This window comes from Periplaneta americana, chromosome 8 (genome assembly GCF_040183065.1).
Source record: "Periplaneta americana isolate PAMFEO1 chromosome 8, P.americana_PAMFEO1_priV1, whole genome shotgun sequence".
NCBI lineage: Eukaryota > Metazoa > Arthropoda > Insecta > Blattodea > Blattidae > Periplaneta > Periplaneta americana.
This window is the reverse complement of record NC_091124.1, coordinates 32,179,777-32,195,525: the sequence shown is the minus strand read 5'-3', so window position 1 is coordinate 32,195,525 and position 15,749 is coordinate 32,179,777. Positions and strand designations below refer to the sequence as shown.

General features: G+C 34.6%; 1 protein-coding gene across 1 annotated transcript in view; it reads left to right on the top strand.

Moving 5' to 3' along the window:
- The window catches only part of LOC138704630 (prolactin-releasing peptide receptor), a 751,251-nt gene that overhangs the window by 513,727 nt on the left and 221,775 nt on the right, over nucleotides 1-15,749 (top strand). The window contains exon 3 of the mRNA XM_069832712.1: nucleotides 6,920-7,014. Within this exon, the coding sequence (XP_069688813.1) occupies nucleotides 6,920-7,014 (95 nt within the window). The remainder of the gene's footprint in view (nucleotides 1-6,919; nucleotides 7,015-15,749) is intronic.

The window sequence follows — 15,749 nt, the reverse complement described above, 5'->3', positions numbered from 1 at the left end:
CAAAGTTCTTCAGAAAAACAATAGTTTTGAGTGAAATGTAAATTTTTCAACATAATTTTGCTATTTTCTAAAATCTATTTGTCGTCACTAACTAATTGCATTTGAGAATAAAACAAAACACACACCACAGTAAACAATATTACACGAAGGCCATGATCTGCAAGAATGCTGACATATTTAGAGCTCAAATTATATTGGTTATTAAAAATTTCAAAACTGTAAAATTAATTTGTGCGAGATCGTGCGTATTTGCTTGGTTTCCGCACAAAACCAATCCGCGGAAAGTCTAAAATTCCACATTCAGTATTCCCAACCTAACACACACAACAATTTCCCTCTTCTTACCGCTTAAGTGACAAATTTATTTTACTGCTTTAGGCTTCTAACATATTATTTTTGGAGAGGTTCAATATAGTAATAATTATAAATTGGGAACTTACCACTGCAATTTAACCTAAATTGCACTGTTAATTATTGTTTTTAAATATTTGCAAAAATTAAATAAACTCTACAACTCCACAAAAGTTACTGGATTCGTGATTCAAGTAACATTAAGGAAGCCGTGAAAAAATCAACAAGATTCCAGATGCCGATGTTATTACTGCAATATGTTACATAAATAATATTGTTAAAATATTATAATGAAAAATAAATCATTACATAACCTTACCGTTTGTTTTAAGTTCGCATTTATGGACTGGTGTCCACACCTGTGGAGTAATGGTCAGCGCGTCTGGCCGCGAAACCAGGTGGCCCGGGTTCGAATCCCGGTCGGGGCAAGTTACCTGGTTGAGGTTTTTCCGGGGTTTTCCCTCAACCCAATACGAGCAAATGCTGGGCAACTTTCGGTGCTGGACCCCGGACTCATTTCACCGGCATCATCACCTTCATATCACTCAGACGCTAAATAACCTAGATGTTGATACAGCGTCGTAAAATAACCCAAGGAAAAAAATTTATGGACTGGGGGGGGGAAGACAGACGTATATCACGGCTTGCTGGAGTATAGTAAACACAGAAAACATTTTAAAGCAACAATGTTGAAGATGGATATTTTTGTTTTGCAAATTTGCCGTCATTGAACAGAAACCAAGATGGAGATTTCATTGCAACTAATTAGAAATTCCTCTTTCAGGTATGTAATAAACGATCTTCGCACAAAATAGTGTACGATACACGAGCGGTAGGTTTTCTTTCAATTCTCGGAAATTAAAAAAAACAACTTCGTTTCGCTTTTTCAAACTTTTCCTCGAACATGAAAACTTCAACATATCGCTCTTGTAGCGCATATTACTATTACAGGCCTCATTCTGTGGCGTGTAATTTTCTGAGTACAGCTGTGTATTGGATATTAAAAACCACAAAACTTGACGTGGTTTGATAACATTGTTACCGTTAGAAATTAAATATTATTATAGTTAATGTCATGCTACGACTATTTTTCATTAATTATACTATTAATGCTATATTGATAATATGAAAGTGAAACGTTTTGGGGTTATATAAGTAGATGTAGAGAATGTCTTAAATGGGATCTTGATTTATATAATTTACTGAATGGCGGCTATATAGTATAGCCTATGTTATTGAAAACTATAAAACTTACGTAAGATAATAATATTGTTATTAAAAATCAAATATTTTTGTAGTTATTAATCAAATGGGGTTGGTTTTTTTTTCATATATTTAACGGCGGTGTGGTGGTGCGTGATTTTCTTCAGTATTGACTCGAGAGAGCGCAAAAATTAGAGTTCTAAGGAAAGACCAAAAGATATTACTTACTGATAAAATATGAGGCCTACAAGATTTTGTAATCTCCCGATCATTTCAGCAAGATCTCTTAGCAGGATAAAATGATTTTACCCTCTACATTTCAAGATAGTTTACGAAACATGCAGCAGCTATACCAAGATGCTATGTCTATTGTTCGAAAGCATAGCAAACCTGAGTTTGTTTTAACTTTCACCGACAATCCACAATGACCTAAAACAGCTATTGCTTTAATCCCACATTAAAAAGCCGACTGAGCGTCCTAACATTGTTACTTGCGTTTTCGCATTCAAACTAAAAAACTGAAGCTGGATAGGTTCAAGAAAAAGTATTTGGCATAAAAAACCAATCAGAAGGAGTATGATGCATTATTAGGGAAGCAAATAACTTTCAAAATGTCTGGTATTATTCATTGAAAATAAATCTGAAAAATGTTTATTTGAATGTCTAATGAGCTTAGTTTGCAGCACTTGCTGCACAAGCCACTAGTTCTCTCTCTCTCTCTCTCTCTCTCTCTCTCTCTCTCTATATATATATATATATTATGGTTTCCCCCAAAGGCGTTAAGACAAACGTCGAAATGAGCCCTGAAAGAAATGGGCAATGGACCTATCACACATTTCGGATTTACAAATTCTGTCGTTCACTTATCTTTGAGTGGCAATGGAACTTTGGCATTAGAGGAGTTTTTTTAAAACATCGGCAGCCCTCAGGGACTTGTCTTTGGCGGTTCTGCTTTTCTGTACCTCATCTCGACAATTGGGCTGGAGATGCTGTGGTTTGCAACGGTAGTAGCTATCTTTGCTGAGTCACTTAACTTTTCGCTAGTTGGCAGTACTTTCGGCTCTTCTTCTGCAGATTTACTTGAGTCCTTTAAGTGGGACAGTGTGAGCGAAGTGAGACAAGTGGCCTTTTGGTTAGGAGCTCACATAAAGGTTAATAAAAGTCCCAAGAACCATAGCAAGGACGTAATTATCATCGTGTACCTTTCACTCACTCACTCACTCACTCACTCACTCACTCACTCACTCACTCACTCACTCACTCACTCACAATACTACCCAATCTTTTAATATAAGAACAAAGCACCCCACCCGCAGGTTGCTCAGAAAATTGTTTGGCAAAATAACTTGCATGGTATTTTGAATCGTAAAGATAGTTCAACAGAGGTGCATCTATGTAAGTAAAGTACGACGTAATTGGGCTAGCACCTTTCATTTTACACGTAAATAACTATGTAGTATTTTGTTTTATTTTCCTACCATAGTAACCGATTATGACGTTTTTCCTATCATAGTAACTGATTAAGACGATTGTCTATTGTTGTTGTATCTACAAATTCTCAATAATTTCTGTTCCAAGAACATGCAAAATAAGCATCGTAAAATAACCTACTTAAAAAAAAAAAAAAAAAGAAATCAACATGCTCACATGGATAACTAAACACTCTGCCCCTCGTTTAGTTAAATTCCATGCTCGCATGTTAAGTTCTACATAACGGTCTTGTATCTTAAATAACTTACTTACTTACTGGCTTTTAAGGAACCCGGAGGTTCATTGCCGCCCTCACATAAGCCCGCCATTGGTTCCTAACCTGAGCAAGATTAATCCATTCTCTATCATCATATCCCACCTCCGTCAAATCCATTTTAATATTATCTTCCCATCTACGTCTCGGCCTCCCTAAAGGTCTTTTTCCCTCCAGCCTCCCAACTAACATTCTATATGCATTTCTGGATTCGCCCATACGTGCTACATGCCCTGCCCATCTCAAACGTCTGCATTTAATGTTCCTAATTACGTCAGGTGAAGAATACAATGCGTGCAGTTCTGTGTTGTGTAACTTTCTCCATTCTCCTGTAACGTCATCCCTCTTAGCTCCAAATATTTTCCTAAGCACCTTATTCTCAAACACCCTTAACCTATATTCCTCTCTCAAAGTGAGAGTCCAAGTTTCACAACCATAAAGAACAACCGGTAATATAACTGTTTTATAAATTCTAACTTTCAGATTTTTTTGACAGCAGACTAGATGATAAAAGCTTCTGAACCGAATAATAACAGGCATTTCCCATATTTATTCTGTGTTTAATTTCCTCCCGAGTATTATTTATATTTTTTACTGTTGCTCCAAGATATTTGAACTTCTTCACCTCTTCAAAAGATAAATTTCCAATTCTTATATTTCCATTTCGTACAATATTCTCGTCACGAGACATAATCATATACTTTGTCTTTTCGGGATTTACTTCCAAACCTATCTCTTTACTTGCTTCCAATAAAATTCCCGTATTTTCCTTAATCGTTTGTGGATTTTCTCCTAACATATTCACGTCATCCGCATAGACAAGCAGCTGATGTAAACCATTCAATTCCAAACCCTCTCTGTTATCCTGAACTTTCCTAATGGCATATTCTAGAGCAAAGTTAAAAAGTAAAGGTGATAGTGCATCTCCTTGCTTTAGCCCATAGTGAATTGGAAAAGCATCTGACAGAAACTGACCTATACGAACTCTGCTGCACGTTTCACTCAGACACATTTTAATTAATCGAACTAGTTTCTTCGGAATACCAAATTCAATAAGAATATCATATAAAGCTTCTCTCGTAACCGAGTCATATGCCTTTTTGAAATCTATGAATAACTGATGAACTGTACACTTATACTCCCATTTTTTCTCCAATATCTGTCGAATACAAAATATCTGGTCAGTAGTTGATCTATTACACCTAAAACCACACTGATGTTAAATAACTATTAAAATTAAATGAAGAGAAAGTTTAATGAATTCTAGAGTTTTCTGTTATGAATATATACTATTCCTGTTAAGAACTGAAGAAACAATAAAATTACATTCTGTTGTCTGTAGATGTCAACATATGTTACATTTTGCTCATAGTATACTCATATTCATATCGCCATGGATACTGAACAAAGGAATTCATATCGTGTGTTTTTATGGTCGTAGATCATAAAGATTTATCATTGCCATAAAAACCATGTATAAAAACTATCAAGAAATAACTTGATCAATGGGCCGTGTTGTAAAACAAGAGAATATCAGGCTTTGACTTAGTAACAGAGCCTTCTTCAGTTACAAGCCGGAGCCATACGTCGGCAACACTGTAATGAACTGTCAAACGGAGACCTACCATCCATAACACGTGTTTGTGCTAATGCCGATTTTCAATGTAAATTAATGTTACAATATAAGTGTGTGTCGATGGAATTATGTTTGCGATCGTACCAAACGTTAATTGTTGATGTATTATAAACTATAGTCCCGTCGCTCTAATTTCCGGCAGCCAATCGCGTTGCAGGTCGGCTACATTTAAACGTGTGCGTCTTGTGATTCGCTGAGGAAGACGTTATTCATTTCTTAAGGCTCCATAAATACTTAATATAATCGCCCGCCATTTTGGCTCTTTCGTTGGCGTCCGCAGAAAGGACACGAAGACGTTATTTGCCGCTCAATTATTTGCTGAATTACATTGCGTTTGATTTATTATCATAGGAGCTACGACATGATAATGTTTAACGGTGTGGCAAATAGATTCCTCGTATGGTAGCTCGGCAACGAAAGAACAAAAATGGCGAACGATACTACCTACCTAGACTTTATAGAGCCTTCACTTCCTAAGACGTAAGCAAAGAGGAGGAGTCAGGCCGGGAATTACAGCGTCGCGACTATAAGTGTGTGTTGGCGATAAAAACAAGACAATAAATGAAAATATGACTGCAGTCTTTGGTTATTATTATTAATGACAAAGTGATTGACAATTCTTCTAAATATTAAATACTACATAAACTACATTTTTGTAGTCTTACTTGTGGTTTGTGGTGTATCAGAATTCTGGCCAAATTGTTGGGTCTCGCCTGCTACATCAATAAAGTTACGCCGTTGATTTTCAAGTTCATTGTAAACAGCTGTTTTGTGATGCCATAAATATTGCAGTTTTGTTGAAGATTCGGAATGCCTGCTATACGTCAGAACTGCCTATAATTTGTAGATGCATATACTCACTTCGTTGGTTTTCAAGGTTTGTTTATTAATATTATTTCTTTTGTACGGAAATAAATTAGTTACAGACATGTTTCTTTTCACTTCATATTTACAGGATTTAAAGTTCACAGAGTTTACGCTAATTGGCACATACTTAATAGATAATGATGTGTTTTGTTATGTATTACGTTGAAGGTATGTTTCTTCATTTTTTCATAGATCTTTATACTTGGCCTTGGTCTATTTAAAATTATATTTTACAAAATTTATAACAAATAATTTAGGATAACAGTATTGTTATGGTGACTGGCGAGGTTCAAACTAAAATTGGCTTCCTGGGCATCTGAAATATTTATAGAAAAGCACGACAGGTAATGACGTGAAATTAAAATGTATATGATATCCTAGACCTTTCACGTCAGAGGTCAAACAACATAAAGCGGCAAAACATTGTCAATTTACTAGCCATATAATGGTTAATTGTTTGGAATAGGGTACTGCGAAAGTACGACATTATTTGATTTATTTTTGGCACAAGTAACATTTCTTTAAGTATCTATTTATTTTCCCTTGTACCATCAATAAAAACACGTATGCTTTTAATTTCTTTTAAAGTTATAAGTGACTGTATGCAAGTATTTACGCGGTATTCTGAAACTCAAATAAAATACCATTTCGGGTTCCGTAATAAATTACGTACATCAATACACTGAATCTTGATAGTATGCACTTAGTTTTGTATCAATTAATGTCGAAAATGTACATGTGACAACGAAATCAAAGCACTAAAACGTCTAACGTCACGCCTTTATTTCGCCTCCGTCCGCCTCCACTCAGCGTTGCCAAACCTACCCATGCTTCGGCTTGTAACTGAAGATGGCTCTGCTTAGTAACCGTAAATCATGTTCTCTTGTCTTACAAACTGTCAAAGCCTGCTAATTTCTAAACATGGCTCACTGATTAAGTTATTTCTTCGCTATTTGTATGCATAGGTTTCTATGGCAATGCTAAATCCCTATAGGCTATCTTATACTCAGAAAAACACACTATATAATTTATAGCTGTAGAAGAGCATAAAAGGTGTATTATTTGTGTATAATGTTTCCCGGGAGTTGCTGAATGTTTTCTTCTCTCGTTTTGTGCAGAACTACATCCAGAAGCATTTCGACGGCGTTGGAATCTGTGCCGTAAATCTGGTGGACGACATGCAGGAGTACATGAGGGGGCTATTCATCGTCATGTAAGTAGCGTTACTTTATTTATGCGACATTTAATATCTCTGGAGCTGAATATAATTCAGACACAGCATGTTTTATTAGTTTGAGAAAACAGTTTGCATACTGGATATATTGTAAACGATATTAAAACAGATGAGACATAACATAGAAAAATCACACTATCATTGTCGTAGGCAATGTATTAACACCTTCATCTTCAACATCTCATCATTATTGTTGTCTTTTCGTCATTGTTGCAGATCTCTATCATAGTAGTCATCTCGTTGTATGCCATTAGGAAAGTCCAGGATAACAGAGAGGGTTTGCAATTGAACGGGTTACATCAGCTTCTTGTCTATGCGGATGACGTGAATATGTTAGGAGAAAATACACAAACGATTAGGGAAAACACGGAAATTTTACTTGAAGCAAGTAGAGCGATCGGTTTGGAAGTAAATCCCGAAAAGACAAAGTATATGATTATGTCTCGTGACCAGAATATTGTACGAAATGGAAATATAAAAATTGGAGATTTATCCTTCGAAGAGGTGGAAAAATTCAAATATCTTGGAGCAACAGTAACAAATATAAATGACACTTGGGAGGAAATCAAACGCAGAATAAATATGGGAAATGCGTGTTATTATTCGGTTGAGAAGCTCTTATCATCCAGTCTGCTGTCCAAAAATCTGAAAGTTAGAATTTATAAAACAGTTATATTACCGGTTGTTCTGTATGGTTGTGAAACTTGGACTCTCACTCTAAGAGAGGAACATAGGTTCAGGGTGTTTGAGAATAAGGTGCTTAGGAAAATATTTGGGGCTAAGAGGGATGAAGTTACAGGAGAATGGAGAAAGTTACACAACACAGAACTGCACGGATTGTATTCTTCGCCTAACATAATTATGAACATTAAATCCAGACGTTTGAGATGGGCAGGGCATGTAGCACGTATGGGCGAATCCAGAAATGCATATAGTGTGTTAGTTGGGAGGCCGGAGGGAAAAAGACCTTTGGGGAGGCCGAGACATAGATGGGGAGATAATATTAAAATGGATTTGAGGGAGGTGGGATATGATGATAGAGACTGGATTAATCTTGCTCAGGATAGGGACCAATGGCGGGCTTATGTGAGGGCGGCAATGAACCTGCGGGTTCCTGAAAAGCCAGTAAGTAATCATCTCGTCATCGCATATTCGTCACTATTGACATTTTTATCTTTATATTCGTCATCATCGGAACACGTATTTACATCGATTGAACTCGTCTTCTTTTTTTACTAATGACGGGTATTTGATTGATCGTCATTTACTAATAATAAACTTTACCCACAGAGGAGTTGCCCAGGGTGCTGGTCCATGCTACGCCCATTCTGAGATGAGATAATTATGGAGATTTCTTAGGATGTCACGGAGGACCCGGAGTTTCCGAAGAAAACCCCTATGTTACCTGGGTTACGGGCTTGCCCAACACAAGTTATAAAGCGGGGGTACACGTGGGATCGAATCGGAATCCACAGGATTACAATACCACTACACCCTGTACTGACAACAATATTCCAGTTATAAAAATTTCTAAAATTGTTAGATCCTCCTTCAGATTGTTCAAACCCGATTGTTCGTAGCAGTCCAATTTCATCTCTGGTATCTTTTCCCTTCCTGAAGCGAAACTGCTCTTTGTACGGGTTTTATTCAGAGCCTAGAGACTACAATTTGCAACTATAACAGCTTAGTTTAGTACCTATAACTTGAAAACAAAACATAATTGTATTTATAACATTAATTTTAATCGTAATTATATTAGTGCTGTTGATCGATCACAATATTTAATATATTAACTATTTTAATTTAATCGATTAATCGAGTTTTGATCTAGTTGAAAAAATGTTTTAATATACTGTAAAACACAATTATTGTTAAATTTAACTTGTGTTCGGTGATAAGCATAAGTATTAAATTAAAGTTGTATATTTGTATATATTGTATCGTTATATTACAAAACAACTATTTTAATTACATACTTACTAACATATTTATTACTAGCCGTACCCGTGCGCTCCGCTGCACCCGTTAGAAATAAATATAAAGTAATTACATAATTAAAATAGCACATTTGATCCAGGGAAGATTCTTGTTTGATAGAAGGATAAATCGTTTAATATGTTACTTAATTTAAATTGTATTTAAATAATTAAAATGCGATCATTTTGGTCCAGAGAGCACTCATTTGGTGCAATGACAATTCCTTTAACATGTTTCTTAATTTTTATTACATGCAACCATACTTTAATGAAGACTGACATATCATTTAGATTTAATGTGTACTTTATTTTACTTGCTATATGTTTCCATTGAATTATGATAATATCTTAATTTTAACCCTTGTTTTCTACGTATTCAGTAAATGACGCTTGGGCACTATGGTTCTGAACCCTTAAAATAACTTAAATTATATTATATTATATTATATTATATTATATTATATTATATTATATTATATTATATTATATTATATAAAAATGTGTTGATAACGGATGTACACCGATAAGTAAGTTTTTAATTTGTTATGGGGGCTCTTGAATCTCAGGAGGAACAAATTTTATTTTACAACAGCGCAACATAATCTGCTTGGCTCATTACCCATTTTTTTTTTGCATTAAATTTAATTCATATGTATTTTATGTATTTTAACACTATTCAATTGAGCATAGTTAAAATTTGGATTATAAAATAATGGAATGCTAAGCTAACATATTATTACTGCATACTGAATCAATACACTCTTGTCGTTCGTTAATTCTCTGAGATAAACATTATTTTAAGAAATACAGGAAACGAATACACAGAATAGCCTATCAAGTTGTTTGTGCATAAGAAGCTATTTTAATCTTATCTATCCTCAATTCACTCCGAAGTTACTGTAATAACATTATAGCATTATGTCCATATAGAGAAACTACACTTTCCAATGGTGAAATAATAATTAATTACACAAATCGGTTAATTTAGCTTCCGATATTACTTCATACAAACACGGAAACATTCTCTGTAGGCTATCTTTCATAGCTTTCGATTGTTATTGACCAAGGCCCCTTATAGACGAATTCATTTGTTTATTTCATTACACCGCCTTAGATGACAGTTATTTTAATTTTGAAACTCATTTATCTCATTAAATATCAGTCCTATCAAAATTTTGTACGGAATAAAACTTATCGGAAATGATGTTTAAAGAAATGTTTGTTATGTAACATTTTTCACAAAAATCAATAATAAGCGAGATATTTCGATTTATTTAATTCAGATCCCCTTATAACGCCCCTTTTAAATAATGTAATTTGAATGCCATATAACCTAAAATCTAAGTTACAACGAACTTAATTTATATTCCAATTTTCATATAAATCGGTTCAGCCATTATCGCGTGAAAAGGTAACAAACATACAGACAGACAGACATACAAACAAAAATTTCAAAAAAGCGATTTTCGGTTTCAGGGTGGTTAATTATATATGTTAGGACCAATTATTTTTGGAAAATCGAAAATTACCAGAAAAATTTCGGCTACAGATTTATTATTAGTATAGATGAGGCTTATAATTTATTGCGTCAATTTCTCCGGGAATTTTTGAGACAAACATAAATGACAAAAAGTATGAAGACTCACCTAGTTAATACTGCTTTATCCATGATTTTAAACAGGTGAGTGCATTCACATGCTCCGAATTAAGTGCCGCTCTACGTTTAGTAACATTGTTTCCTGCATCACTAAATACGAAAAAACTTTTTTTTTGTCAAGCACTTCTTTACGATCGTTCAATTTAAATCCAAACGTTTCACCTCTCAAATTCTCATATGACATAATGGAGTTTACACTTTTCACAAACCACAGAAAACTGATTTTTTTTCTTTATCAAACTAAACACACAACCTTCATATAGGCCTACAAACTCAGTACAGAAACTGCAACTGCAAAACTACAGCGGATTGGAAGAAAAATGAAGATATCCTTCAGGAACTTAATGTGTCATCAATACTGGACTATATCTCCAGATATCAATTGAACTGGAAGGAACACGTCTCAAGAATGGTTTCATCCAGGATCCCTAAGGCAATAATGAAGTATCGTCCAAATGGGAAACGGTCACTTAGTCGACTTATGAAAAGATGGCAAGAAAATCGCTTTTTCAGGCCGTAACAGTTCTTTTGGGACTAGTACTTGGCAGGATGATGATGCTACTGATGGTGATTAAGGTCTAGTTTTCTCTGAACAATTTGTGAGACGAAGAACTATCTAGATATTCTAGACAATTCAATTACCTAGTTTTTTGTAACTGGACTGGTGGTTCAGTATGTGAGATAGACTTACTGTTACGTTGCCAGGCTAATTGAGACATCGGATTGCAGCCTCATTAGCAGGCAAGTGCAGAAAGACGTGGCTGGCCACACGTCCAGGGACCTATTAGTTAGATATTGCTGCTAACTGGAGGTGGTGAGGAGAAAGTCGATAATCCGACTGCGGCTGACGCACACGATGAGTTGCGAAGACACTTGCACAGGCGTGCGGCTTGCCTCAAATATGATTAACGGCGCAATACTCGTCCGTTGTCACGTGGATGACCCGTTTGAAGTGGATACGACAGGAGACGGAGGGGCAGCAGCTTCCGGCACGTTGAGGAAAGATAGTTTTTACTTATATCACAAGCAGTGACATAAGAAAGTTAATGTCGGTGTGCCACAAGGTACTGTATTAGGACCAATCTTATTTGTTATATGTAGGCCTATACAAATGATTTATTAAATATTCACTTAAAAAGATACAACAGCACATTTTCTCATATGAGACTAAACATGATAGCGTGATTATTTTCGTGGTAGAAGTAGGAATTGCACTTATGCAAATGAAGACATGAGCATTGTCAAAAACTGACTTGAAGCAAATCTACTGCCTTTAAATATTACGGAATCAAAGTTAATTCCTTTTTCATTAAATATAATTGATATTCAGAAACTAAATTCAAATTACAATCGTATATTTAAAATACACCACTTTTTGTTCATGTCCTACACATTGTAATTGGTCATGTTTAGAAGAAACTTCAAAAGTTGAATATTTAGGTATTATTATTGATAAACATATAAGTTAGGATAAACATGTACCTTAATTATGTAACACATACCAGATCGCAGGACTACATTGCTGATATAAGATCCAAGGACTAGAGTAAATGAAATGAAATTGAAAAATTGTCTACAGTAATCTCACTAGAGGTTTTAATTTATCTAAAGAAAATAAAATATCGAGTGAGATTTAATTGACTATTACACGATTAGAAGAAAGTATAAGAAGATTAGAAGAAATAAAGTACACTAATACAATAAAATATTAATTGACTTACAAAAATACTAAACTGTCTTTAAAATGTATTATTGTACCTTCTCATCATTACAAGTATTCCGCTAGATGGCAGTAGTGTGGTATGATCAGCTGTTCTCTTGTTACCAGTTGTGCCAGCTGTACAATCTTCATTGAACTCTATGGATGATTGCTAGTCAAGAAGGCTTTGTTGATCCAGTCTCATTTTTATTAAAACAGTTGCATTCCACTTCAATTATTATCAATATATAGTAAACCATCTCTGGTACGTGACTATCCATAATCTTATACAGCTGATGTTATAATGTAACATAAATAATATAAACAAGATAAATGATAGAAAAGTTTTAATTAAGGAAGATGAAATAAACTTGAATGATTTTAAAAGGTACAATTATTGAAAGTACAGTGTTGGCAAGCAAAGAAACAAATGCTAGGGAGGTGGTAAAATTGGTAGGATAAGCAGCCATGATTGGTTGAAACACGTCGTTCCGTACCGTTCTATTGGTCAATAGTAGTATGACGTAGTAAAAGTGCAATAGTCATATCAATATTGTTGTGAGTAGCACCCGAGGATTTTAACCCTTAAATTGGTAAAGTATCCTATAGGATACAACAGGTTAATAGGCAATATGCTATAATTTTAATAGAACGATAGAAAAAAAATCGTAGGAAAATTAAAATTTCACTATACTATAATGTTGTACAACATATAAAATATGGACATTGCGATAGTTGTTTTCTTTACGGTCCGACAAGGTTTAATAAACTAGTGTGAGAAATGAAGCTTTGCCAATTTAAGGGTTAAAGAAATGCCAATAGCATCCCCGTTAATCCCACCACACGTCTTAAAATATCCCAGAATAAAAACGCAATCGAACCACAGTGGAAGGTAGAAAATAAGAGTTTACATCTGTTTGCCGTGATTGTTTTGGCAGGCTGGCTCTCTGGAGAGATTGCAATTTGCTAACCCGCAGCTGAACTGCTTTGCTATATTCCTCGTTCGTTGCTCGGTGTATACAGCTGTTCTCTCCGTCATTGGAATTCCATCTGCTACTGCGACTCTGGTCTCATCTCCGAGAAATAATGAGAAACCGGAAAGCGTAATTCCATTTAGTCAAACTTCAGGTTAAATTTGAAGTTATGTGTAAATGTAAGATTCCTCAAACGGAAGAGTATCGACTGTGGAGATTTCAAGGAAGTTTATTTCTTAAAAAATTGAGAAGCAGTATATTTAAATACAATTTTATTGGCTAGTGACAAAGATCTTGTTACGAATCCCTACCATAAGCCTCGGAATGTGACTGATTTTTTATAATAATAAAAATAATAATAATAATAATAATAATAATAATAATAATAATAATAATAATAATAATAATAATGGTTTATTTTAATTGGCAGAGTTAAGGCCATTCGGCCTTCTCTTCCACTCAACCAGTATGATAGAAAATTACTACAATGCTGTGAATATAACATAATTAATACAATTCAAAGCAATACAATACTACAATACAAGACAATATAATACATAATTAATATAATACAATGACAATTCTTTTCATCTTCACAACACCAATAAAATAATTATGTAATAATAATAATAATGGTTTATTTTCACTGGTAGAGTTAAGGCCATTTGGCCTTCTCTTCCACTGAACCAGTATGATAGAAAATTACTACATTGCTGTGAATATAACATAATTAATACAATACAATACAATACAATACAATTCAAAGCAATAGAATACTACAATACAAGACAATATAATACATCATTGATATAATACAATGACAATTCTTTTCATCTTCACAACACCAATAAAATAATTATGTAATAATAATAATGATAATAATAATAATAATAATAATAATAATAATTTTTGGCACGACCAAGAGATTAAGGGTGTTTGAGAATAAGGTTCTTAGGAAAATATTTGGGGCTAAGAGGGATGAAGTTACAGGAGAATGGGGAAGGTTGCACAATGCAGAATTTCATACATTGTATTCTTCATCTGATATAATTAGGAAATCACAATACCGAACTCACAAAATTGCAACTTCATTCAGAAAACTAAAATACAAGATAGCATACAAAACAAATAACACAACACAGAAATATCTAAATAATCACATTAAACATTCAAATAAATATAATTCAACTGGGGTTTACAAACTAAAATGCAATAGATGCCCACATTTTTACATAGGACAGACAGGAAGATCCTTTCACACAAGATATAATGAACATATTAAAGCTATAACCAAAACCTACATCACATCAAATAACGCAGAACACATTATCGACAATAGTCATGACTACAATAATATAGAAACAGATATGGAAATTTTACACATCACACCAAAAAGTTTACAGTTAAACATCTTAGAACAATACAAAATATATAAACATACAATAACATACCCACAACATTAACTTAATACATAATTACAGTTCAATACCCACACATTATTCGACGTCATGATACGTCATAACACACAAACAACCAGCCCCCACCATAAGAGCAACAAACCCCCACCTCTACAACAGACAAATGCACATCGCAGAATTCAAGATCACCAGTAGTTCAGGAGAAACTGATGAAGACGTAACATCACGTCGAAACGGGCCGTCTGTCCAAGGTGTATGCCTTTTTAAAAAATTTTAACACTTTTTAACGCGTGACTAAACAATTTTATGTTTTTAACAAACAAAGTGTTAACGTGAACTATAATGAATCAATAATTAGGAACATTAAATCCAGACGTTTGAGATGGGTAGGGCATGCAGCACGTATGGGCGAATCCAGAAATGCTTATGGAGTGTTAGTTGGGAGGCCGGAGGGAAAAAGACCTTTGGGGAGGCCGAGACGTAGATGGGAGGATAATATTAAAATGGATTTGAGGGAGGTGGGATATGATGATAGAGAGTGGATTAACCTTGCACAGGATAGGGACCGATGGCGGGCTTATGTGAGGGCGGGAATGAACCTTCGGGTTCCTTAAAAGCCATTTGTAAGTAAGTAAGTGACAAAGCTATTTAAAAAGACCATAAAGCTGATCTGAAAGTTGTCACCCATTGCCTTGAAAATGTATAGTCTGTTACATAAATTCAGGGAAGGGGTCAGAGCTAAAACAAGTTCTAATGAACGTTTCATAACGATAACATAGGCCTAACATTAAGAGTCATAAAAACTTTTTTTAGTATATCCTACATTTATAGTTTCCGCAATATGCAAGTTATTCCTTTGTGAAAGAGTATAAAATGTAAGTCATGTCACTCTTGCATTCTCTGTCACGCTTTTCGTGTCATAATAACGTCGTATATTTTTCTATTGTCGATTTCCTATTAACGCCCTCTTGAGAGAAGAGCCGTGGCTGC